Below are 26,574 nucleotides of genomic sequence, written 5' to 3'. Positions count from 1 at the left end.
CTCGATCCCAGGACCCTGGGATCATGACCCGAACCGAAGGCAGACGCTCAACAACTGAGCCACGCAGGCGCCCCAATAAATAAAATCTTAAAAAAAAAGATTATGGTATCAAATCCTCTTAGAAAACATAATTTTTCTTAGCTCTGTCATATGCAATGATCTGCTTATACTTTTTTTTAAATTTTATTATGTTATGTTAGTCACCATACAATACATCATTAGTTTTTGATGTAGTGATCCACGATCCATTGTTTTCATATAACACCCTGTGCTCCATGCAGTACGTGCCCTCCTTAATACCCATCACCAGGCTAACCAATCCCCCCTCCCCCCTCCCCTCTAAAACCCTGTTTGTTTCTCAGAGTCCATAGTCTCTCATGGTTCATCTCTCCCTCCAATTCCACCCCCCCACCATTTTTCCCTTCCTTCTCCTAAGGTCCTCCATGTTATTCCTTATGTTCCACAAATAAGTGAAACCATATGATAATTGACTTTCTCTACTTGACTTATTTCACTTAGCATGATCTCCTCCAGTCCCATCCATGTTGATGTAAAAGTTGGGTATTCATCTTTTCTGATGGCTGAGTAATATTCCATTGTATATATGAACCACATCTTCTTTATCCATTCATCTGTTGAAGGGCATCTCGGCTCTTTCCACAGTTTGGCTATTGCGGACATTGCTGCTCTGAACATTGGGGTGCATATGGCCCTTTTCACTACATCTGTGTCTTTGGGGTAAATACCCAGTAGTACAATTGCTGGGTCATAGGGTAGCTCTATTTTTAAATTTTTGAGGCACCTCCACACTGTTTTCCAAAGTGGCTGTACCAACTTGCATTCCCACCAACAGTGTAAGAGGGTTCCCCTTTCTCCACAACCTCTCCAACATTTGTTGTTTCTTTCCCTGTCCATTTTTGCCATTCTAACTGGTGTAAGGTGGTATCTCAGTGTGGTTTTGATTTGGATTTCCCTGATGGCTAATGATGATGAACATTTTTTAAAGTGTCTGTTAGCCATTTGTATGTCTTCTTCAGAGAAGTGTCTTTTCATATCTTCTGCCCACTTTTTGAATTGATTATTTGTTTTTTGGGTGTTGAGTTTGAGAAGTTCTTTATAGATCTTGGATACCAGCCCTTTATCTGTAGTGTCATTTGCAAATATCTTCTCCCATTCTGTGGGTTGCCTCTTTGTTTTGTTGACTGTTTCCTTTGCTGTGCAGAAGCTTTTTATCTTGATGAAGTCCCAAAAGTTCATTTTTGCTTTTGTTTCACTAGCTTTTGGAGATGTATCTTGAAAGAAGTTGCTGTGGCCGATGTCAAAGAGGTTATTGCCTATGTTCTCCTCTAGGATTTTGATGGATTCCTGTCTCACATTGAGGTCTTTCATCCACTTTGAGTTTATCTCTGTGAATGGTGTTAGAGAATGGTTGAGTTTCATTCTTCTGCATGTGGTTGTCCAATTTTCCCAGCACCATTTATTGAAGAGACTGTCTTTTTTCCATTGCATGTTTTTTCCTGCTTTGTCAAAGATTATTTGACCATAGAGTTGAGGGTCCATATCTGGGTTCTCTATTCTGTTCCATTGGTCTATATGTCTGTTTCTGTGCCAGTACCATGCTGTCTTGGTGATCACAGCTTTGTAATATAGCTTGAAATCGGGCAACGTGATGCCCCCTGCTTTGTTTTTCTTTTTCAACATTTCCTTGGCGATTCGGGGTCTTTTCTGATTCCATACAAATTTTAGGATTGTTTGTTCCAGCACTTTGAAAAATGTCATTGGAATTTTGATCGGGATGGCATTGAAGGTATAGATTGCTCTGGGTAGCATAGACATTTTAACAATGTTTATTCTTCCAATCCATGAGCATGGAATATTTTTCCATCTTTTTGTGTCTTCTTCAATTTCTTTCATGAGTGTTTTGTAGTTCCTAGAGTATAGATCCTTTACCTCTTTGGTTAGGTTTATTCCGAGGTATCTTATGGTTTTTGGTGCTATTGTAAATGGAATCGTTTCTCTAATTTCTCTTTCTACAGTTGCATTGTTAGTGTATAAGAAAGCAACTGATTTCTGTGCATTGATTTTGTATCCTGCCATATTACTGAATTGCTGGATGAGTTCTAGTAATTTGGGGGTGGAGTCTTTTGGGTTTTCCACATAAAGTATCCTGTCATCTGCGAAAAGAGAGAGTTTGACTTCTTCTTTGCCAATTTGAATATCTTTTATTTCTTTTTGTTGTCTGATTGCTGTTGCTAGAACTTCTAGTACTATGTTGAACAACAGTGGTGAGAGTGGGCACCCTTGACGTGTTCCTGATCTTAAGGGAAAGGCTCTCAGCTTTTCCCCATTGAGGATGATATTCGCTGTGGGTTTTTCATAGATGGATTTTATGAGCTTGAGGAATGTTCCCTCTATCCCTATACTCTGGAGAGTTTTAATCAGGAAAGGATGTTGTATTTTGTCAAATGCTTTTTCTGCATCAATTGAGAGGACCATATGGTTCTTCTCCCTCCTCTTATTAATGTGTTCTATCACATTGATTGATTTGCGAATGTTGAACCACCCTTGCATCCCGGGGATAAATCCCACTTGGTCGTGGTGGATGATCCTTTTAATGTATTGTTGGATCCTATTAGCTAGGATTTTGTTGAGGATTTTGGAATCCATATTCATCAGGGATATCGGTCTGAAATTCTCCTTTTTGATGGGGTCTTTGCCTGGTTTGGGGATTAAGGTAATGCTGGCCTCATAGAATGAGTTTGGAAGTTTTCCTTCTGTTTCTATTTTTTGAAACAGCTTCAGTAGAATAGGTATTATTTCTTCTTTGAATGTTTGGTAGAATTCCCCAGGGAATCCATCAGGCCCTGGACTCTTGTTTTTTGGGAGGTTTTTGATCACTGCTTCAATCTCGTTACTGGTTATTGGCCTATTCAGGTTGTCAATTTCTTCCTGTTTCAGTCTTGGCAGCTTATAGGTTTCCAGGAAGGCCTCCATTTCATCCAGATTGCTCAGTTTATTGGCATATAGTTGTTGATAATAATTTCTAATAATTGCTTCTATTTCCTTGGTGTTAGTCGTGATCTCTCCCCTTTCATTCATAATTTTATTAATTTGGGTCCTTTCTCTTTTCTTTTGGATAAGTCTGGCCAGTGGTTTATCAATCTTATTAATTCTTTCAAAGAACCAACTTCTAGTTTCATTGATCTGATCTACTGTGTTTCTGGTTTCTAATTCATTGATTTCTGCTCTAATTTTAATTATTTCTCTTCTAATGCGTGGCTTAGGCGTCATTTGTTGCTTTTTCTCTAGTTCTTTAAGGTGTAGAGTTAGTTGGTGAATTCGGGATTTTTCTATTTTTTTGAGTGAGGCTTAGATGGCTATGTATTTCCCCCTTAGGACCGCCTTTGCAGTATCCCATAGGTTTTGGACCGATGTGTTTTCGTTCTCATTGATTTCCATGAATTGTTTAAGTTCTTCTTTGATTTCTTGGTTGACCCAAACATTCTTGAGCAGAGTGGTCTTTAGCTACCAAGTGTTTGAATTTCTGCCAAATTTTTTCTTGTGATTGAGTACCAGTTTTAGAGCATTGTGGTCTGAGAATATGCAGGGAATAATCTCAGTCTTTTGGTATCAGTTGAGACCTGATTTGTGACCCAGTATATGGTCTATTCTGGAGAAAGTTCCATGTGCGCTCAAGAAGAATGAGTATTCTGTTGTTTAGGGTGGAATGTTCTGTAAATATCTATGAGGTCCATCTGGTCCAATGTATCATTCAAAGCTCTTGTTTCCTTGTTGATTTTCTGCTTAGATGTTCTGTCCATTGCTGAGAGTGGAGTATTGAGGTCTCCTACAATTAACGTATTGTTATCAATATGACTCTTTATTTTGGTTAACAGTTGGCTTATATAGATGGCTGCTCCCATGTTGGGGGCATAGATATTTACAATTGTTAGATCTTCTTGTTGGATAGACCCTTTAAGAATGATACAGTGTCCTTCTGTGTCTCTTATTACAGACTTTAGTTTAAAATCTAATTTGTCTGATAGAAGAATTGCTACACCAGCTTTCTTTTGAGGTCCGCTGGCATGGAAGATGGATCTCCATCCCTTCACTTTCAGTCTGGATGTATCTTTAGGTTCCAAATGAGTCTCTTGAAGACAGCATATGGATGGGTCCTGTCTTTTTATCCAATCTGCAACCCTGTGCCGTTTTATGGGAGCGTTTAGGCCATTCACGTTGAGAGTGATTTTTTTTTTTTTTTTTTTTTTTTATTTATTTGACAGAGAGAGAGACAGCGAGAGGGAACACAAGCAGGGGGAGTGGGAGAGGGAGAAGCAGGCTTCCCGCTGAGCAGAGAGCCCGATGTGGGGCTCGATCCCAGGACCCTGGGATCATGACCTGAGCCGAAGGCAGACGCTTAACGACTGAGCCACCCAGGCGCCCGAGAGTGATTATTGAAAGATATGAATTAATTGTCATCATGTTGCCTGTGAAGACGTTGTTTTTATAGATTGTCCCTGTAAATTTCTGTTGTATATCACTCTTGGGGTCTTTCTCCTTTTATAGAACTCCCCTTAATATTTCTTGCAGGGCCGGCTTAGTGGTCACATATTCTTTCAGCTTCTGCCGGTCGTGGAAGCTCTGCATCTCTCCACCCATTCTAAATGAAAGCCTTGCCGGATAAAGTATTCTTGGCTGCATGTTCTTCTCATTTAGTACCCTGAATATGTCTTGCCAGGCCTTTCTGGCTTGCCAGGTCTCTGTGGATAGGTCTGACGTTATTCTGATGTTCCTCCCTCTGTACGTAAGGAATCTCTTCCCCCTAACTGCCCTTAAGATGGTTTCCTTGGTTCTAAGATTTGCAAGTTTTACTATTACATGCCGGGGTGTTGGCCTGTTTTCCTTGATCTTGAGAGGGGTCCTCTCTGCCTCTAGGACTCGAATGTTTGTTTCATTCCCCAGATTAGGGAAGTTATCAGCTACGATTTGCTCAAATACATCTTCTAGTCCTCTCTCTCTCTCCACTCCCTCCGGGATTCCAATTATTCTGACATTGGAACGCTTCATGGTGTCACTTATTTCTCTGATTCTATTTTCATGGATTCTGAGTTGTTTTTCCCTGGCCTCCTCTTTTCCCTTTTTATCTATTATATTGTCTTCCAGGTCGCTTATTTGCTCTTCTGTCTCAGTTACCCTAGCTGTTAGATTATCTAGATTGGATTGGATCTCATTGATAGCATTTTTAAGTTCTGCCAATTCACCTTTTATTTCTGCCCTTAGAGACTCTATGTTGCCATTAATTGATTTCTCCATTCTAGCCATTGTCTTCACAATTGCTAGCCTGAATTCCATCTCCGACATCTTGGTTATATCTGCATCCATTTGTAAATCTGCAGCATAAGTCATAATCTCTGAGTCTTTTCTGTTTTGGGGGCTCCTCCTCCTAGTCATTCTGTTGATGGGTGTTTGAAGGGTTGTATAGAGTCCAAATTATTGACCAGAACCCAAGCAAGATGCACCTGTTTTCTTGGGACCTTAGGGTTGCTGGCCTCTTGTTTTCCCAGCCTGTCTTCTGCGGGAGGGGCCTGCCGCACTGTTATTCAGGCAACCCTGTTTGGGCGGAGTTGCCCTGCGCCCCTGTGGCGGGGGATGGGCTCAGCGGGAATCAGTTTTTGGGGCTTTTGTTCTCTGGCGCCTTTCCCTGGCGGCTTTCCACGTCTCTTCCGCGAGTCAGAGCAGAAGAGACCGTTTCCAACCCTCTGCCTCAGAGCAGAGAGACCGCAGTCTGTTCTTCAGTGAGCCCTCCAGGCCACACTGTCTCCGTTTCTGTCCGTGCTGCTATAAACTGCAGCGTCCTGGGTTGTGTGCCCCTCCGCAGCGCCCCCAGTCCTGCCTCCAGGTCGGGGCATGTCTCTGCCCTTTGTGCTTCTAAAACCGCCAGCCGCTCCCAGTTCGCGCCCACGCGACCCCGCCTCTCCGGGTTTCTGTCCCAGGGGCTGCAGTTTGCAGGCATGACCCCGCCGCTCCGGGTTTCCGTCCAGAGGGCTGCAGTTTGCAGGCGCGACCCCAGCGCACCGGGTTTCCATCTCGGAGGCTGCAGTTCGCGTGCGCGTGACTCCGTCGCTCCGGGTTTCCACCCTGGGGGCTGCCCTAAAGTCCTTTCCCGGCACTACTGGTCTGCGAGTCTGTGCCCGTCCGCAGCGCACGAGGCTGTCACTCACCAGCGGTGTAGGATCCCCACGGCCAGGCACCCTTCCGCTGCCGTTTATCCTCCAATATCTGCCCGCAGAATCACGGCTCCCCGCTTCGTACCTCAAAACCAACCGCCTGCGATATTCTGTTTGTAGAGATCCAGATTTTCTTACATCTCAGGCTGGTTTCGTGGGTGCTCAGAGTGGTTTGGTAGATATCCAGCTCAATTCCGGGGACCAGCTGAAATAGGGTCCCCTACTCCTCCGCCATCTTTCCCCCCTCCCCTGCTTATACTTTAATTAAGCTGTTTTTTTAAAGTTTTATTAGTTAAGTAATCTCTACACCCAATATGGGGCTTGAACTCAGGACCCCGAGATCAGTAGTCCCACATTTCTCCGACTAAGCCAGCCAGGCACTCCTAATTAAGCAATTTTGATCAGTAAACATTTTTCAGATTTTTGCCATTATAAATAATATTGTGATAAAAATCCTTAAATATAAATCTGTCTCCATTTCTGATTCTTTCCTTATGAAAAAGTCTTAGGCCTAGAATAAAAGATATAAACTTTTTTTTTTTTTAAGATTTATTTATTTATTTGAGAGTGAGAGAGAGCATGCACACCACGTGTGCATGTGTTGGGGGGGTAAGGGAGGGGCAGAGGGAGAGGAAAATCTTAAGCAGGCTGCACAGTGAGCGAGGAATGAGGAGCCAGATGCAGGGCTCAATCCCATTACCCTGAGATCATGACCTGAGTCGAAATCAACAGTCAGTGCTTAACTGACTGAGCCACCCAGGCACCCCTAAACTTTTTTTTTTAAGTAAGCTCTGTGCCCAATGGGGGCTTGAACTCACAACCCCGAGATCAAGAGTTGCATGCTTATTGACTAAGCCAGCCAGGCACCCCAAGATATAAATATTTTTTAAGTCCTTATTAGGACTTAAATATCTAAAACAGAGACTGAATATATTTTTTGATTCAAGACAATGAGGAGTTACTTGGGGGCTAAACAGGAAAAAGCTTTAGATTGCTCAGCATGAGATGAAAATTTTAACTGTAGGCTGTTAGAAAAGTTAGAAAAATCACAAAAGTAGAATGAAGAAGGAAGGTAAGTACTGAATACTAAAGCATTTAGGAGAAATTCTTCAATGTTTAAGCCTCTGATAAGGACCTGAGAAGTATGGATCTATAATTAGGATATACACCTCAACTTCATATAGGCTAGACTCACACACTTCTTCACATTAAAATAACATTTAGCAGTGCCTTTCGACAATGTGCTCTGACTGTAATGGACAGGATGGGACAAAGAGTTTCTTGAGAAGAAATGAAATGTACTTTTTTTTTTTTTAAAGATTTTATTTATTTTAGAAAGAGCGCTCGAGGCATGGGGAGGAGCAGAGGGAGAGGGACAAGCAGACTTCACGCTAAGTGTGAAGCCTGTGGTGGGGCTCATCTCATGACCTTGAGATCATGACCTAAGCCCAAAGCAAGAGGACGCTTAACTGACTGAGCCACCCAGGTGCCCCAAAACATACTTTTTACCCTATTTTAGTGGTATGATGAGGATACTGCACCCTCTATTATAAAAAAATTAACATAAAATTGCATTGAGAACATGTAATCTGTGTTTTGAGACTGAAAAGTAGCTGACTGTCTCCAAGATGAGGACTATGAAATACGCAAAAGTTGAAATCTATCCATGCATTGACATTAAACAAACTGCTTCAAAATTATTTGGGAAGACTATGTGTGGAAAGCTATGGTTTATTTAGTGTTGTAACTCTTTAAATTCCCATTTGAGGTGACAGATGTTGTAGAGGACTGGATATTCATTGAGCTCTCTACTCTGTTTCTAGCCTAGAACCAGAGCTGTAAGATACATGAGAGGGAAAGGTAGATGAGAGTTGCGTATTCACAAAGCCCTAATTGGGGGTGATGTATGTAGAAGAATGATCATAGCCTTTGAAGGTAGATAGACTTGCTTAGGTTGAATCATGGCTGACTCTACTTATTAGCTCTGTGGCCTCAGCAAAATTCCTCACTTTTGGAGTCCTCATCTCTAAGATTAGATACTACCCTGCAGAGCTGAAATGAGTATTAAGTGAGATAATGTATGTAAAAATAAGGTATGCATTCCTAATAAATCCTGATGCTACGTATATGGTAGCTATTGTTTTCCATATTATTATGTCATTAGAGACAGTTTTATTTGTGATAAATACTAACATCACTATTTTATAAACATTTAATGAACCTTCAATATAATTTTAAAATTCTCTATAAAATGCATTATATAAAAAAAGTCTTAGCTACATTGCATTTACTGAGTTTAGGCATATCAGATTGAATTCTATAACTATAAAATACACTGTTACATAAAATTAATTTTAATAACAAATATTAGGTAAACTTTGCTTTATAAATTCTTCTAAATAATCAGAATCTATTTTACCTTGTTTTCTTTAAAGGCTTCTCAGTCTTGGATTTGAAAAATTTGTCAGAGTTGGGAGTGTCAGGAAGATTGCCAAGCCAATTTTACCTTATAGGTAAGAACACTGAATTCCAAAAGTCAGAGTGCTCAAAGAAGTATAATAATTTTGGGACGCCTGGGTGGCTCAGTCGTTAAGCGTCTGCCTTCTGCTCAGGTCATGATCCCAGGGTCCTGGGATCGAGCCCCGCGTTGGGCTCCCTGCTCAGCGGGAGGCCTGCTTCTCCCTCTCCCACTCCCACTGCTTTTGTTCCTTCTCTCGCTGTCTCTCTGTCAAATGAATAAATAAAATCTTTAAAAAAAAAAAGTATAATAATTTTATATAATTTTAAATTTGGTTTTTGAAGAAGAGTGGAAAAGCTTTATTTTTTTTGGTTAACTTAGAAAATCTGTAGTTTACTTTTTTATAATGTGAAAATGGGATAAAAAGGGATATTCTTTTAAGTAATTCTTTTTTAGTTTGCATGCCTCAGAAAATGAAAATGAACAACTGAAAGAACTACATGCACTAATGAAAGAAGACTTGACTCCTCTGGAAAGGGTCTATGTCAGAAAAAGTATTGAACAGCATAAACTGGGGACCAATAAAACCCTGCTAAAGCAGGTAAGTTTGTTTCTTAATTTATATATACTACTCAAAATTCTTTTATTCCTGTTGATGGAGAATATTTCCTTTAAATAAAACAAATGACTGTGATAGCTTAGATTCAAATAAAGTGTGTGTATGTCTATCCAGTGCATATTTTTATCTTATAAAACATTCTTCAAATTTGTGAACAGATCCAACTTACCATGACTGAGTTATCCTCTCTCCTTTTCCGTACTTGTAGATCTTTTTATAAGCTTAAAGAGGAAAGAGAAGAGGTGGGAATAGACTTCCTGGAAAGTTAAAATGAAACTTGGTTTTTTTCTAGGTGCAATGGGGAAGGAAAAGAAGGTCTGACCCTGGACAAAATACCCAAGTGAAATTTGTCTTTAATGCCTCCCTAGAAAGCCAAGTCTTTCAGGGTCTGTCTATATCTGAGAATCTAGGAGGCTCAGACACTTGCTTCTAAGTATTGGAAGCCAAGACTGGACACACAGGATCCCAAGCTGTAACAAGTAGCAGCATCCCCTTTATCAGCTTCTGATCCGGGGCGGCTTCCTTTAGGTGGTAGCTGATGAGAAAGAAGTCAGTAGCTTCCTCCAATGAAAGGAGAGCTTGAGGAAAAGAAAGAGGAAGGGAAGAAAAGAGGGTTGTTGACTTCTTGGACTATGTGGACATTGGTTACTTTCTGCAAGAGATTTGGAAAAATCAACATACTTGGATCCCCATATTATGTAGCTATTTCAGAAATATTGCTGCTTAACAAACATCTCAATACTTTAAGACAACAAACTTATGACTCTAAAGGTCAGTTGGCATGGCCCAGCTTGAGGCTATGGTTCAGATCTCTCATTCTGAGAACATTTGCCTATGGCATGATGGTCTTCTCCTGACAGATGGCAGAAGTGCAAGAAAGAAGCCTAGATCACACAAATACATTTAAAGCTTTTGTTCATGTCATGTCTGCTAATATTCCATTTGCTGCAAAAAGTCATATGGCCAAGCCTAATATTTAGTGGGACAGGGAAATATACTCCCCCTACTTCTCTGGTGAGAAGTACTGCAAAGTCACATGGCAAAGAATGTGGATGTGTAATACTCTTACAGGGAGGGAGAGAGAAATTGGAAATAATAACCAATCTACAAGTTTTGATTACAGAAGTCCTCAGGTTTCAGACTAGCTTTCTATTATTTTGAGTTAGAGTTAACTCTACTTTCTTCTCCCCAACTAAATCCAGAAGGGCTTAGTTTGACTGTGTTCAATTAATGCAAATTAGTCATTTATGTAAATTACTTATCATTTTACTCACTTATCCAACATAATATTGATATGTAAGAATAATTGTTAATGATTTCTTTGATAATTTTCTTTTTTTTTTATTATTATTTTCCAAGTGAAAGCCCAGATAGCATAATCTATTGTTCATTGGTATTATCTGTTCACAAATGAAAACTCTTTTATTTATTTATTTTTAGTTACTTATTTATTTTAAAGAGAGAGAGTGAGTGAATGTGTGTGTGCATGCACATGCATGTGAGGGGAGGGGTAGAGGGAGAGAATCTTCAGGCAGCCTCCCCACAGAGCTTGGAGCTGGATGCAGGGCTTGATCATGACCTGAGCTGAAACCAAGAGTCAGATGCTCAACTGACTGAGTCGCCCAGGCGCCCCAAATGAAAACTCTTTTAAAGGGAACATTTTTTTAAAAGTTTTGTCTAACAAATTTCCAAGGTCCAATTAGGCATTCAGAGCTAACACATTTCTAAAGTGACATGTCTTTACAATGGAATTAAATTTTAAAAATGCTTCATAGTTAATTGCTATTTCCTAGATCAATAATAAAATATCTTTTGGGGTTAGAATCTTAGCAATATGATGACAAATTAGTAGATACTCATATAATATTTTAAAGAAACCTTAGTTCTTTATGTTTTTGTATTAGCTATTTTATTTATTTATTTTTTTTAAGATTTATTTATTTGACAGAGAGAGATAGTGAGAGCAGGAACACAAGCAGGGGGAGTGGGAGAGGGAGAAGCTGGCTTCCCGCGGAGCAGGGAGCCCGATGCGGGGCTCAATCCTAGGATCATGACCCGAGCCAAAGGCAGACGCTTAACAGACTGAGCCACCCAGGCGCTCCTAGCTATTTCTTTTTTTTTTTTTTTTTAAGATTTTATTTATTTAATGGACAGAGAGAGAGAGTGAGAGAGGGAACACAAGCAGGGGGAGTGGGAGAGGGAGAAGCAGGCTTCCCGCCGAGCAGGGAGCCCGATGCGGGGCTCAGTCCCAGGACCCCAGGATCATGACCCGAGCCGAAGGCAGTTGCTTAACCAACTGAGCTACACAGGCTCCCGCCCCTAGCTATTTCTTTTAAAAAAACTTCTTCCTGGTTCACAACTTTCGGGTTCTCATTCTAAGGTTGTCTTTATCAGGTATAGTTTCCAGAAATTAAATAATGAATGATATTTGAGAGTGGTACCATGAGCAGTGTATTTTACTACAGTGGTGTCTTCTGCTGGATCATTTTAAAAGAGCTGAATATTCAAATAGTGTAGAGTTTCTAATATAAATGTGGCTTTGTGATTTTTGTTTTTAACAAAAGGAAACTCTAACTGACAGAGGGCTGTTACATGTGATGAATGTTATTATTAATGTATATATTTCTTGTTTCACAGGATCTATGGAGGCAGTATTTAATTTGTAAAGCATATTTTTGTCAGTCACATTTGTTGACAAAAGATATGGTCTGTTTGTGTGGACTGCCCTTGCTACCAAAAAGTGGAATTATACTTCAGATTGTTAGGAGAGAAACAAAATTATGTATGTGTATGTGTGTATATATATGTGAGTGTGTGTGTGTGTATGTCTGTAGCTATTAGACTACTAGGGCAATTGAACACATCTAATTAGAAAATTCAGTGATTTTCCTCTTGTTTATGTTTAGTTCCAGAGATTAAATATTAGCTTTTTTTATCAGGCTTTTTGCCTTGAGAATAATGGTATTCTGCTATAATATTTGAGAATTATAAGATTCAAATATGCTTACAGGCCACAAGTACACTTTAATTTACTGTTGTTTAGAAATAGTTAGCATTCTTTACTTTCTTTTTTTTTTTTTTTTTTTTTTTTTTTTAAAGATTTTATTTATTTGACAGAGAGAGACACAGTGAGAGAGGGAACACAAGCAGGGGGAGTGGGAGAGGGAGAAGCAGGCTTCCCGCGGAGCAGGGAGCCCGATATGGGGCTCGATCCCAGGACCCCGGGATCATGACCTGAGCCGAAGGCAGACGCTTAACGACTGAGCCACCCAGGCGCCCCCATTCTTTACTTTCTTAAATAAGTCAAAATCCTAGTGTGATTGAAGGTTAAGCAAAATACAGTTTATAGCATATTCACTGTTCTTTGTGGAGAATTTTGGCTTGTGTTGATAATAATGCATGTTGCATTTATCCAGCTTTGTTTAGAAGGATAAAATATGGATGTCATCATTAATATTTTTTAAATCCCTGATAATATAATACCTTCCTTGTGAATATCAAACTGTGCCTTTTATTTGTTCTTTTTAAGGGACTTGTGGCTTAAGTAGCCTATGTTCTGTGATTTCCATTTCCTATGTGGAAATAATAAAAATGTGGAGATAAAGTGACCTGTTATTCCTGATTGCCAGTAATTAGGACAGCTCATTTCTGATTTTAGATTTACAAGTTCTTTGGTAAATACATTATCTTATTTTCTCAAAAGGTTGTTAATTAATAATATTCTTGTACTAAAGGTGCGAGTAGTTGGAGTTACCTGTGCAGCCTGCCCATTCCCATGCATGAATGATCTTAAATTTCCTGTAGTAGTGCTGGATGAGTGTAGTCAAATAACTGAACCGGCCTCTCTCCTTCCTATTGCAAGGTAACCTAAAAATTTCTTTTCCGAAAAGCACTCAGATATCACGATTATTTCAAATAATTTCGCACTTCAAACTCTTACCAAACGTTTGTGAGTATTCTTAGCAATTTAGATACTAAACTGATTATTTAAAAGAATGCAGAGACCTGTACCTCTGAAACAAATAATACATTATATGTTAAAAAAAAAAAGAAGAAGAAGAAGAAGATAGCAGGAGGGGAAAAATGAAGGGGGGGAAATTGGAGGGGGAGATGAACCATGAGAGACTATGGACTCTGAGAAACAAACTGAGGGTTCTAGAGGGGAGGGGGTTGGGGGGATGGGTTAGCCTGGTGATGGGTATTAAAGAGGGCACGTTCTGCATGGAGCACTGGGTGTTATACGCCAACAATGAATCATGGAACAGTCTCTCATGGTTCGTCTCCCCCTCCGATTCCCCCCCCCCCCGCTTTTGAATTAGTGTTTTTGCATTCTTTGGGTGAATAACCAGTAGTGCAATTGCTAGATCGTAGGGTAGTTCTATTTTTGATTTTTTGAGGAGCCTCCATACTGTTTTCCACAGTGGCTATACTAGTTTGCATTCCCACAAACAGTGCATGAGGGTTCTTCTTCATATCCTCACCAATCCAGTTGTTTCTTGTGTTGATTTTAGCCATTCTAACGAGTATGAGGTGGTATCTCATTATAGTTTTGATTTGTATTTCCCTGGTGATAGATCACATAATTTTTTTTAAAGATTATTTGAGAGAGAGAGAACACAAGTGGGGGTAGGGGAAGGAGAGGAAGAGAGCAGACTCCCCGTTGAGCACGGAGACCCACACAGGGCTCGAGCATGGAGACCCACACAGGGCTCGATCCCGGGACCCCGAGATGAGGACCTGAGCCGAAATCAAGAGTCAGACACTTTTCTGACTGAGCCACCCAGGCACCCTAGATTACATAATTTTTAAAGCCTTGATAACTCTAGTGCTAGGATTCTCCTAGGACCTTGCAGATTTCTCAACTAGATTAAAGGTTCCACTATAGATTTTTCTACAAAAACTGGACATTTTCCCATGATATCCTACCTCTATTTAGAAAGACATTTAGCCCCCAGGAGCCTAATTTACTTCACCTCTAAAATAAGAGTTTAAGCCAAATGACTTCTAAGAAAGCCTCTGAGTTTACAAAATTTAAAAGTCATTGTTTCTCAAAATGTGTTCTGCAAAATGCTAATTCCATGCAGAGGCAGGTAGACATTTAGCAGATTTTATGTGGAAAAAAGTTGTAAAGGATTTTTTACTGAATAACTTCAAATCCCTTTAATACATTTATTAACATTATTAAGCCTTGTTAGTTACCAGAACTTTTTTTTTTTTTTTAAGATTTTTTATTTTTAAGTAATCTCTATACCCAGTGTGGGACTTGAACTCACAGCCCAGAGATCAAGAATCGCATGCTCTACTGACTGAGCCAGCTAGGTGCCCTAGTTCCCAGAACTCTGTGGTATTCCAGTTCTTTGAAATACATGCTAGAAAATAGTGCAATAAGGGGCGCCTGGGTGGCACAGTTTGTTAATCCTCTGACTCTTGGTTTAGGCTCAGGGTCAAGATTCAGGGTCGTGAGATCGAGCCCCGTCGAGCCCCGTTGAGCCCCATTGGGCTCCGGGCTCAGCGAGGAGTCTGCTTAAGTTTCTCTCACTCTCCCACTGCTCCCCCACACCTGCTTTTTCTCTCTTTCTCTCTCAAATAAATAAATCTTAAAAAACAAAACAGTGCAACAAGTGATGTGAATGCATGCTTTTTGTTGTTGTTGTCGCTTAGATTAACTTTTGGAATTCTGTTTTTAGGTTTGAGTGTGAAAAGCTGATTCTTGTTGGAGATCCCAAACAGCTTCCTCCTACTATTCAGGGTTCTGATGCAGCTCATGAAAATGGATTGGAACAAACTCTTTTTGATCGACTTTGCTTAATGGTACTACTGCTAAATTCATACAGAATTATCATTTATTGATTATACACTATGTAGATTGATAGAAAATGAGAATATTAGAACTACTCTATGCCCTAAAATAATTTTAACTGGAATTGTTTAGAAAGTACCCCTCTTAAATATAATTTAATTTAATTTAAATGCCTTTTTATAAAATGAATATTTCCCCCATGTACTTTAGTAATGGGTAGTAAATACATTGCTTTTGCTCCAAAATATAAAAAACTCTATAATGTCTCTATTATCCCTGTCCCCTATTGTAGAGCTGTTGTAGGGTACTACTTCACATTTAAAAGAATTTTTTCAATTAATTATTAATATATTTTTAAGTTGAGGTAACATTCACCATAAAATTAACCATTTTAAAGTGAATAAGTCAGTGGCATTTAGTACATTCACAGTACTGTGTAACGACCCCTCTCTAGTTTCAAAACATTTTTATCAACCCAAAATAAAACGCCATACCCATTGAGCGGTTATTCTCCATTCCCTCCTTCCTCCAGCCCTGGCTACTACCAGTTTGTTTTCAGTCTGTATAGATTTATCTATTCAGGAGATTTTATATCATACAGTTTACAACTTTCATATCATACAACTTGGAATCTATACAATATTGACCTTTTGTGCCTAGCTTCTGTCACTTAGCACAGTGTTTTTGAGGTTCATCCACACTGTAGCATATGTCAGTACTATATTACATTTTTTTAAAAGTACATTCACAATGTAGTGCAGCTATCACCCTACTCATTTCTAGAACTTTTTCATTATCCCAACAGAAACTTTGTACCCGTTGTTTAATATGCTTTTTTCCTGAGCTGATAACCTCTGTTCTGCTTTCTTCCTCTATGAATTTGCCTACTCTAAAGTGCTTTATATAAGTAGAATCCTACAATATTTGTCCTTTTGTGTTTGGCTTATTTACTTAGCATAATACATTCAGGGTTCATCCATGTTGTCGTATGTGTCAGAATTTCATTCCTTGTTAAAGCCAAATAACATTCCATTGTGCGTAATACCACATTTTATTTATCCACTCATCTATGGATGGATATTTGGGTTGTTTCTATCTTTCAGCTATTGTGAATAATGGTGCTATGAACATTGGTATACAAATACCTGTTCAAGTCTTTGCTTTCAGTTCTTTTGATTATACACCCAGAAGTGCTACTACTGGGTTATATAATAATTTTATGGGTTTTTTTTATCCATTCTCTTTTTTGTTTTTAAGTTTTTATTCAAATTCCAGTTTGTTAAAATTCAGGTGTACAATATAATAACTCAGTACTTCCATACAACACCGGGTGCTTCTCACAACACGTGCTCTCCTTAATCCCCATTACCTATTTAACTCATCCCCCTACCAACCTCCCCTCTAGTAGCCATCAGTTTGTTCTCAGTAGTTAAGAGTCTGTTTCTTGGTTCCCTCCCCCGCTCTTTTTTCCCTTTGCTTGTCTTGTTTCTTAAATTCCACATATGAGTGAAATCCTATGGTATTTATCTTTTTCTGACGGACTTATTTTGCTTAGCACTATACTCTCTAGCTCCATCCATGTCATTGCAAATGGCAACATTTCATTCTTTTTTTATGGCTGAGTAATAATACTGCATTGTATATATGTATATATACCACATTTTCTTCATCCATTCATCAGTTGATGGACACTTGGGCCGTTTTCACAATTTGGTTATTGTAGATAGTGCTGCTATAAACATCAGGGTGCATATATGCCTTTGAATTAGTGTTCTTGTATTTTTGGGGTAAAGACTCAGAAGTGCCAATACCCTGCATCATATGGTAGCTCTATTTTTAACTTTCTGAGGAACCTCCATATGGTTTTTCGGGGTGGCTACACCAGTTTGCATCCCCACTAACAGTGCAAGAGGGTTCTCTTTTCTCCACATCCTTGATAATTTTATGTTTAACTTTTTGAGGAACCACCAAACTGTTGTCCATATCAGCTGCACCATTTACATTCCCAACAGCAATTTCTCAACAAAATATTCCAATTTCTGCACATCTTCACCAATATTTGTTTTTTTGTTTTATATTTTTTGAGTTTTTTTAATAATAGCTCTCCTAGTGAGTGTGAAGTAGGTATCTCATTATGGTTTCCCTAATGACTAATGACATTGAGCATTTTTTCATGTGCTTATCTTTGGAAAAATGCTTATTCAAGTGTTTTGCCCAATTTTGAATTGGGATGTTTGGTTTTTTGATGTTGAGTTGTATGTGTTCTTTATATTTTCTGGATATTAAACCCTTATCAGATACATCATTTACAAATACTTTCTTCCATTCTTAGGTAGTCTTTTGTTTTCTTGACAGTATCTTTTTTTTTTTTCTTTCTTTGAGAGAGAAAGTGCTCACATGAGCAAGTGGTGGGTTGGGCAGAGGGAGAAAGAATCTTAAGCAGGCTCCAGGCCAGTGCAGAGCTTGACATGGGGCACAGTCTCATGACCCTGAGATCATAACCTGAGCCAAAATCAAGAGTTGGATGCTTAACGAACTGAGCCACCCAGGTGCCCCTTGACAGTATCCTTAGATGCACAAAAGTTTGTAATTTTGATGAAGTCCAATTTATCTATTTTTTCTTATGTTACTTTTGCTTTTGGTGTCATAGCCATGAAATTGTTGCCCAGTCCAGTATCATACAGATTTCCCCCAATGTTTTCTTCTAAGAATTTTATAGTTTTGGCTCTTACATTTAATTCCTTGATCCATTTTGAGTTAATTTTTGTATATGGTATAATGTACAGACCAACTTTTTTCTTTTCCATGCAGATACCCTGTTTTCCCAGCACCATTTGTTGAAAAAACTGTTCTTGAATGGTTTTGGCACCCTTGTCAAAAATCAGTTGACTATGTGCAGGTTTATTTCTGAGCCCTCCATTCTATTCCATTGGTCTATATGATTTAATTACTTTTTTATGGCTGAATAATACTTCATTGTATGTATATACCACAATTTGCTTGCCTGTTTATTATTACTGTTGTTTTGATACAATAATCTAAATCAAGCTGTTTTTATAAGCAGAAGATTAAAATATTATAGCCAAAAGAATTATAGAAAATCTGTTGCCAAAAGAAAAATTTTATCATTGTTGCTAGCTTATTTATTATTATTAATTTATTTTTTCATTGTTGCTAGTTTATTCCTGTTAAAGATTTATTTATTTGAGAGAGTGAGAGAGAGTGAGCGAGAGCACGTGCACAAGCTGGGGGAGGGGCAGAGGGAGAGGGAAAAGCAGACCCCCTGCTGAGCAAGGAGCCTGATGTGGGACACGATCCAGGACCCTGGGACTTGAGCTGAAGGCAAACACTTAACCAACTGAGCCTCCCAGGCACCCGCATTCTTGCTAGTTTAAATTTCATTTAAGGGGTTATCTTGCTGTTTGAACTTTCAATAATCTGTACTTTCTTAAGAGAGGAGAAAAACTGAAATGAAACTAGAAATGATGAAATCTCAAATAAATATTTCTTTACCCATAAGAAATGTTTTTTCCTAAAAGATCCTCTAACAGATTTTAGACAGATGGATTGATTTCTTTGCTCTGAAAGGTAGAGATATTAGTGCTCTCATGCTTTACCCCCTTTTCTTATCCCTTCCCATATTCCTATTGTTGTTAGTTACATCATTATTCTTTTTGTTCTACAATCATAATTTGTACAGTTATTTAGAATCTGTTCTATATTTAAAAGATTCAGTACTTCATTCATCTGGGTACCTTGGACTTCATCATCATTTTTTTTCCAGAATGGCTCACAGATGCCTACTTTCCTGAGTTCTTTTGTTTCAAATGTCTATTGCCTTTAAATGTAAATGGCCCCTTGGCTTATTGAATTGTTGCTATTACTATGAATTTTAGGGCCAGCCTGATTATTTTCCCCTTGTAATGATTTATGTTTTCTACCTGGATGCAAGAACTCTTTTTATAACTTTAAAATTGATAAATTTACTACAGTATATCTCAGTGTGGAGCTTTCTGTAACTAATCATTCTGTAATATAAGTTCTCTCAAAGTGGAGATTCTTTTCTTTCTTTGTTTCAGGAAAGCTTTTTTTTCTACCTGTGGAATTCTCTATCAGTAGCTTGTCTGTGCAGCCTGCTATCACAAAATACCACATATTGGATGGCTTAACCAACAGATTTATTTCTCACAGTTCTGGAGGCTGGGAAGGCCAAGGTCAAGGTACCTTCAGATTTGGTTCCTGATGAGAACTCTCTTCTTGGCTGTATCTTCACATGGTGGAGAGAAAGCTCTGGCCTCTTCCTCTTCTTATAAGGAGACTAATCTTATCATGAGGACCTCATTCTCATAACCTCATCTAAACCTAATTACCTTCCAAAGGCCCCGCCTCCAAATACCATCACTTTGGGGTTTAGGGCTGCAACATAGGAATTGGGTGGGGGACATATTCAGTCTAAAACAGAGGTCCCCCAGTTATTCTTATATTGGGTATCTTCATCTGTCTTCCATTTATGTTACTTTAATTTCATCCTCATTATCTGTGAAGCCTTTTCTACTATGTCTGTTCCCCTTACGTTGAGTTGGAAGTTGCATAGAGTTTTGAGTTAGGTTACAGTGAGTTTTATGAAGAAATCCTATTTGTTCTTTGCTGCTTTTAGTTTATTCTTTAATGTTACTATTTAGAAAATTAGTTTGTTTCTTTAGGATTGTATTAAATACGTTTTGACATATGATATTTTCAACTTATGATGGGTTTATCAGGATGCTACCCCATCATAAGTCAAGGAAGATCTGTACTGTATTTCTCCCTTCCACTTAAAATTTTGTTTCTTTCTTGGTGACAAGTACTTTTTTAAAGTTTATGACATTGGGTTGGCTATAAACCTTTCTTTGTTGCATGGCTACTGAATTTTTTCTTTGCTGTTTTTAATATTTTGTTATTTTAGTATTTTGTTGTTCCTTTAGATATTAGAGAATGGATTCTCCAAGGCAGTTTTATTCTACTTTCTTCAGAAGTTTCCCCTTACACTGAGTTTCAAGTTGATTTGAGATTTGAGTTGAGTTGTACTCAATTTTGTGAAGACTCAAGCTTCATTGTCTTGAGCTTTTAATTGTAACTGAATTGAATTGCATAACTTTCTACCCCTTCCATAATGTCAGTGTCCAGATTCTTTTGAATCAGACCTTTCCAGTGGCTTTTAAAAAATCTTAATTAAAAAAATTCTTTAGGTTCTTAAAACATTTTTCAATAGGTAACATAGTCACATGATTCAGAATTTGAATTTAAGAGGAACCAAAAAGTAGAGTGAAACCTTCCACTCCTGTCCCCCAACCACTCAGTTTCTGTCCCCAAAGCAACTGTCATCTTTTTCTTGTATCCTTCTAGTGATAATTTATGCCAGTGTAAGCAAATACATAAAATATTTTCCCCCTCTTTTAACAAATGCTAGCATACTATGCATGCTGTTATGTTCTTTGCTCTTTCACTTATTTGTTGTCGATGACTTTTAAAATATGAGTAGATTTTTAGAGGGAATTTTAAAAGGGCAAATAAAGGACTTAAAAGTGATTTATTCACAGAATAAAATGGAATAGAATTTACAAAATGGAATATATAAAACAGTTAAGGTGAATTCACTTGATCCATATAGACAGTTCTCATAAACATAGTGGATATTGAGAGAAGCAAGGTGCAAAGGGTTACATAGTGTAAAATACAATTTATGTGAATTTCAAAAGCATAACAAATAATATGTATTAATCATAGATACATGCCTCTGTAGTAAACATATAGAACTTGCATGGGAATGCCATGAGATACATTTAGTTTGGAGCTATTTCTGGAGAAGGTGGCAGAGGAAATAGATGAGGTGGGGGCTTTATCTATATATGTCACATTTTATGTCTTAAGAGAGATCTGAAGCAACAATGACTAAATACTAATGTCAGATCTGTGTGGTACATACATGAGTATTATATTTTCTTTGCTTTTCTGTATATTTGAACTAGTTCAGAATTAATTAAAAGAAATAAAAATAATATCTACTAATCATGATAGAAAGTGTGGAAACTACATAAAACTAAAAGGTAAAAAAAAAAAATAAAAAATCTATAATAACCTCACTGCCCCCAAGAGAAAATCCTTTGTAATATTTTAGTATTGTTCCTTCCAGCTTTTATCTTTGGGGTATATGCTTATATCAAATATATGTATATATATAAACTATAAAAATACGTATATTTGATATGTGCACACACACACGTGCGCTCACACACACATTGGAATATGCAGCCATAAAAAAGAAGGAAATCTTGCCATTTGCAACAACATGGATGTACCTTGACAGCATTATGCTAAGTGAGATAAATCCGAGAGAGACAAATAGTATATATCACTTATATGTAGAATCTAAAAAAGCTGACCTCGTACAAAGAGTAGAATTGTGGTTACCAGGAACTGGGAGGTAGAGAGGTAGGAAAAGGGAGATGTCAAAGGGTACAAATTTCTGGTTATAGGATGAATAAGTTCTGGGGATCTAATTAACAGCATGGTGATTACAGTTAATAATACTATATTACATATTTGAAAATTGCCAGGAGAGTATATGTTAAATATTCTTACTATAAAAAGGATGTGGTAACTATGTGATGTGATAGATCTGTTAGCTAATGCTGTGGTGATAATCAGTTTGTAATATATAAGTGTATCAATCAACTCCTGGTACACCTTCAACTTATACAATGTTATGTGTCAATAATATCACAATAAAGCTGGAAAAAACATATATATTTTTTACAAAATTGAGATCATACCATATAGTTTCTATCCTGCCTTTTTTTTTTAAACTTTGCATTATAATAAATCATTTCCCTGTGTTACTAACTAGCTTTGTAATCATCACTGTTGTCATAAATATGTTTAATCACCAAATACGTAATGTGGATATACTATAATTTAGTCATTTCTCTAACATTTTTTTCTAGTACTAAATCATGGTCCTTTGAGCATTTTTTTTTTTTTTAAAGTAGGCTCCACAACCAACCTGGGGCTTGAACTCACAGCCCCAATATTAAGAGTCACATGCTCCATCTGCTGAGCCAGCATGGTGCCCCAGAGCCTTTGAGCATTTTTGTGCTTTGAGCATATTGTGTATTTTTGTCAGAGATTTCACATGCCCACTGACTTAGACTCATCCACAAACTTATGCCCTAATTAGTACTGAGGATTGGTTTTTTACTTACTGTTTTTCTCCCATAAAAAATACCTTGTCTATGTGATCATTAATCCTGCCTTTTACTATGTGCTTTTATTATTAGAGTAACTTGTAGTTATTTAAAATGTTCAGACAGTCCTACAGAACATTTTGCAAAGAAAGAACATGTTCCAGAAAAGCCCTAAAGTAGATGGAATGTGGATTTTATGATGCACTAACAAAATTGGAAACTTCTTTGAAGATTCAAAATGAAAGATGGCTTGTGCCCAAGGGGGAAAATTAATAAATGAGTTATCAACAACACTTTCTAATTTTTTTTGAAGATTCCCTTTCAATTTAGTGTCAAGCCAACTCTGCATAGATTATGAAAGCATAATGTTAGGTGCCAAACTTATTAGATAATAATTTGAAGATTTGACCTGTTTTATATTTTATAATTTTGTGGTATAATAATAGTTTACCATGAAAATATTTTTAGTAATTAAAAAAATTTTATTTATAGTCTATTTCATGTTTGTAATTCATTTACAATCTATTTATAATCTATTTCATGGTTGTAATTCATTTACTAAGAGCACAATATGGTGATACTTTTAAATTTTAAAATATTATTTTTTTCCCTAAGGAAAAAAAAATGGTTTAATTTTTTATTTTTCTGCATTTAAATTTCTTAGGGGCATAAGCCAGTTCTGTTGAGAACCCAATACCGTTGTCACCCTGCAATCAGTGCTATCTCTAATGATCTGTTTTATGAAGGAAACCTCATGAATGGCATTTCAGAAACAGAGAGGAGCCCTTTATTGGAATGGCTCCCAACCCTGTGTTTCTATAACGTTAAAGGACTGGAACAGGTAAATGTTATTAATGTTAATGAGAGTCAGCATGGTTTAGTTTCCGGGTTTAATTTTATTGTTGTTGTTTATATGGTTTTCTTGGTTTTTCCATAGCCTTTCTGGGAAATATAATTTAGGATCTGTTTCTTATTCCAGATTGAAAGAGATAACAGCTTTCATAATGTGGCAGAAGCTGCTTTTACACTCAAGCTGATTCAATCACTGATTGCAAGTGGAATAGCGGGCTCTATGATTGGGGTGATAACATTATACAAATCCCAGATGTACAAGGTTTGTATTACATGTTATGATACTTAAATATTATAATTTTATGTTATAATATTTGATATTACACTTGTAGTGGTTTGGTGCTTAAAAAACTTTTGGGAGTATAGTTAACATATTAAAAAAATTCTGATTTTTGTCTGATCTGGCTTTTTTTCTGTATAATTAAATGTAAACCTAACAAGGTTTAATTAAATTCAGTTTACAGCTGTTGGGGCAAAAATGCAAATAAACAAATTAGAGGGAAGAAAATACAGTGTATGCTTTGTGTTTTGAGACAGATGGGATTCAATCTTTGTTTTCCAAAATGTACTTTCATTATCATTTCATTAATCAAAGATAGATACCAGATATTAATGTACGCATAAGCCAATTACTTCTAACTAGTTTTTGCTTTTTTTAAAAATTATTTTTCATCTGTTTTATTATTTATCAACTCTGAATTAGCATATCCAGATGAATTCTCCAGCAATAGATAAATCATCACTTTTGATTTTGTTTCCTAATTTATATTGTCCTCTAGTTATTTATGTATCATTTTAGAAACTATCTACCAAATCTTTGTGAGTCATAAAAAAGAAAATGAAAATGAAAATTATCCACTACCAGTTAAATAAAAATGGCTGCTGTGAATTGGTTCAGGTCTTAAGTTCTTCATAGTCCCTACCCTGTATGATCTCTTTCTTCTTTCCTGCATAGCTTTGTCATTTACTCAGTGCCGTGGACTTTGACCATCCTGATATTAAAGCTGTGCATGTATCCACAGTAGATGCTTTTCAGGGAGCTGAAAAGGAGATCATTATTCTGTCCTGTGTAAGAACAAGACAAGTAGGATTTATTGATTCAGAAAAAAGAATGAATGTTGCATTGACCAGAGGAAGGAGGCATTTATTGATCGTGGGAAATTTATCCTGTTTGCGGAAAAATCGACTCTGGGGACGTGTGATCCAACACTGTGAAGGTAAAGTGAAAATATGTTTAATTCAAGCATTTTGAATTGAAACTGACTTTTGAGTTAGTGCTTGAAGTGGTTCAGGTAGGAACAGCTCTGGATTTGCCACCGTGGGAGATGACTAAAATAGTAGGGGATCACTATGAAATACTGTTGTCTCATGTTTTGTATCTTTTTAAGGAAGGGAAGATGGATTACAACATGCAAGCCAGTATGAACCACAGCTGAACCATCTTCTTAAAGATTATTTTGAAAAACAAGCAGAGGAAAAACAGAAGAAAAAGAATGAAAAGGATAAATCTAAAGATAAATCTCATTCACAAAAAGAAATGGTATAGATAATTTGTATTTATATAAATTCAAATTCATTTTACACTATACATTTTTTATATTTTTTAATTACCCTAAAGCCTTATTATTGAAAAAACCTTTAAAGTATTTAAATAACATTAAATAACCACATATAAAAAATTTGCTCTTCAAAAAAAATATACATACTTATATTTAGATAGGCAGATGTTGAAGGTAATATAAAATATTACTAATAAAAATACATTTTTTTCTAAAAATTATGGCTCTACTGTTTGCTAAAGGAATACATTTTACAAAGGGCATGGAAAAGGCTTCCTGGTGAATACCAGTGTTACTTCAAAAATAAGTAAATATCTCAACACTTGATCTTAGCCAAAAGGCCAAGAAGTGTTAAAAAAAAAAGTATCTCAAAAACTCATCTATTAGAACATGGCTACACAATTATATCAATACATCCTTTCTGAACCATAGATCTATCAGAATCTTTTTTTTAATTCATTTTTTCTTAATTTTTTTTAACATATAATGTATTTTTTGTTTCAGGGGTACAGGTCTGTGATTCATCAGTTTTCTATAATACCCAGTGCTCATTAAAACACACCCTCCCCAATGTCCATCACCCAGTTACCCCATCCTTCCCCTCCAGCAACCCTCAGTTTGTTTCCTATGATTAAGAGCCTCTTATGGTTTGTGTCCCTCTGTGGTTTCATCTTGTTTCATTTTTCCTCTCTTCCCCTATGATCCTCTGCCTTGTTTCTTAAATTCTACATATCAGTGAGATCACATGATAATTGTCTTTCTCTGACTGACTTATTTCACTTAGCATAATACCCTCTAGTTCCATCCATGTTGCTGCAAATGGCAAGATTTTATTTTTTTGATGGCTGCATAATATTCCGTTGTATATATATACCATATCTTCTTTATCCATTCACCTGTCGATGGACATCTGGGCTCTTTCCATAGTTTGGCTATTGTGGACATCACTGCTATAAACATTGGGGTGCAGGTGCCCCTTTGGATCACTACATTTGTATCTTTGGGATAAATACCAAGTAGTGCAATTGCTGGGTCATAGAGTAGCTCTATTTTCAACTTTTTGAGGAACCTCCATACTGTTTTCCAGAATGGCTGCACCAGCTTGCATTCCCACCAACAGTGTAGGAGGGTTCCCCTTTCTCCGCATCCTTGCCAACATCTGTTGTTTCCTGACTTGTTAATTTTAGCCATTCTGACTGGTATGAGGTGGTATCTCACTGTGGTTTTGATTTATATTCCCCGGATGCTGATTGATGTTGAGCACTTTTTCATGTGTCTGTTGGCCATTTGGATGTCTTCTTTGGAGAAATGTCTGTTCATGTCTTCTGCCCATTTCTTGACTGGATTATTTGTTCTTTGGGTGTTGAGTTTGGTGGGTTCTTTATAGATTTTGGATACTAGCCCTTTATCTGATATGTTATTTGCAAATATCTTCTCCCATTCTGTAGGTTGTCCTTTGGTTTTGTTGACTGTTTCCTTTGCTGTGCAAAAGCTTTTTATCTTGATGAAGTCCTAATTGTTCATTTTTGCCCTTGCTTCCCTTGCCTTTGACGATGTTTCTAGCAAGAAGTTGCTGCGGCCGAGGTCGAAGAGGTTGCTGCCTGTGTTCTCCTCTAGGATTTTGATGAATTCCTGTCTCACATTTAGGTCTTTCATCCATTTTGAGTCTGTTTTTGTGTATGGTGTAAGGAAATGGTCTAGTTTCATTCTTCTGCATGTGGCTGTCCAATTTTCCCAACACCATTTGTTGAAGAGACTGTCTTTTCTCCACTGGACATTCTTTCCTGCTTTGTCGAAGATTAGTTGACCATAGAGTTAAGGGTCCATTTCTGGATT

At 37.4% G+C, this 26,574-nt stretch overlaps 1 protein-coding gene across 1 annotated transcript in view; it reads left to right on the top strand.

Annotated features, from left to right (window-relative positions):
* The window catches only part of ZGRF1 (zinc finger GRF-type containing 1), a 96,783-nt gene extending 71,651 nt beyond the window's left edge, over nucleotides 1–25,132 (top strand). Inside the window, exons 21-28 of the mRNA XM_078069108.1 lie at nucleotides 8,663–8,740; nucleotides 9,142–9,286; nucleotides 13,039–13,166; nucleotides 14,992–15,115; nucleotides 22,992–23,168; nucleotides 23,307–23,441; nucleotides 24,135–24,396; nucleotides 24,568–25,132. Of these exons, the coding sequence (XP_077925234.1) occupies nucleotides 8,663–8,740; nucleotides 9,142–9,286; nucleotides 13,039–13,166; nucleotides 14,992–15,115; nucleotides 22,992–23,168; nucleotides 23,307–23,441; nucleotides 24,135–24,396; nucleotides 24,568–24,725 (1,207 nt within the window). The 3' untranslated portion in view covers nucleotides 24,726–25,132. The remainder of the gene's footprint in view (nucleotides 1–8,662; nucleotides 8,741–9,141; nucleotides 9,287–13,038; nucleotides 13,167–14,991; nucleotides 15,116–22,991; nucleotides 23,169–23,306; nucleotides 23,442–24,134; nucleotides 24,397–24,567) is intronic.
* The last annotated feature ends 1,442 nt before the right edge of the window (nucleotides 25,133–26,574 follow it).

This window comes from Halichoerus grypus, chromosome 3 (assembly GCF_964656455.1).
Source record: "Halichoerus grypus chromosome 3, mHalGry1.hap1.1, whole genome shotgun sequence".
NCBI lineage: Eukaryota > Metazoa > Chordata > Mammalia > Carnivora > Phocidae > Halichoerus > Halichoerus grypus.
This window is presented reverse-complemented; position numbering and strand designations above follow the sequence as displayed.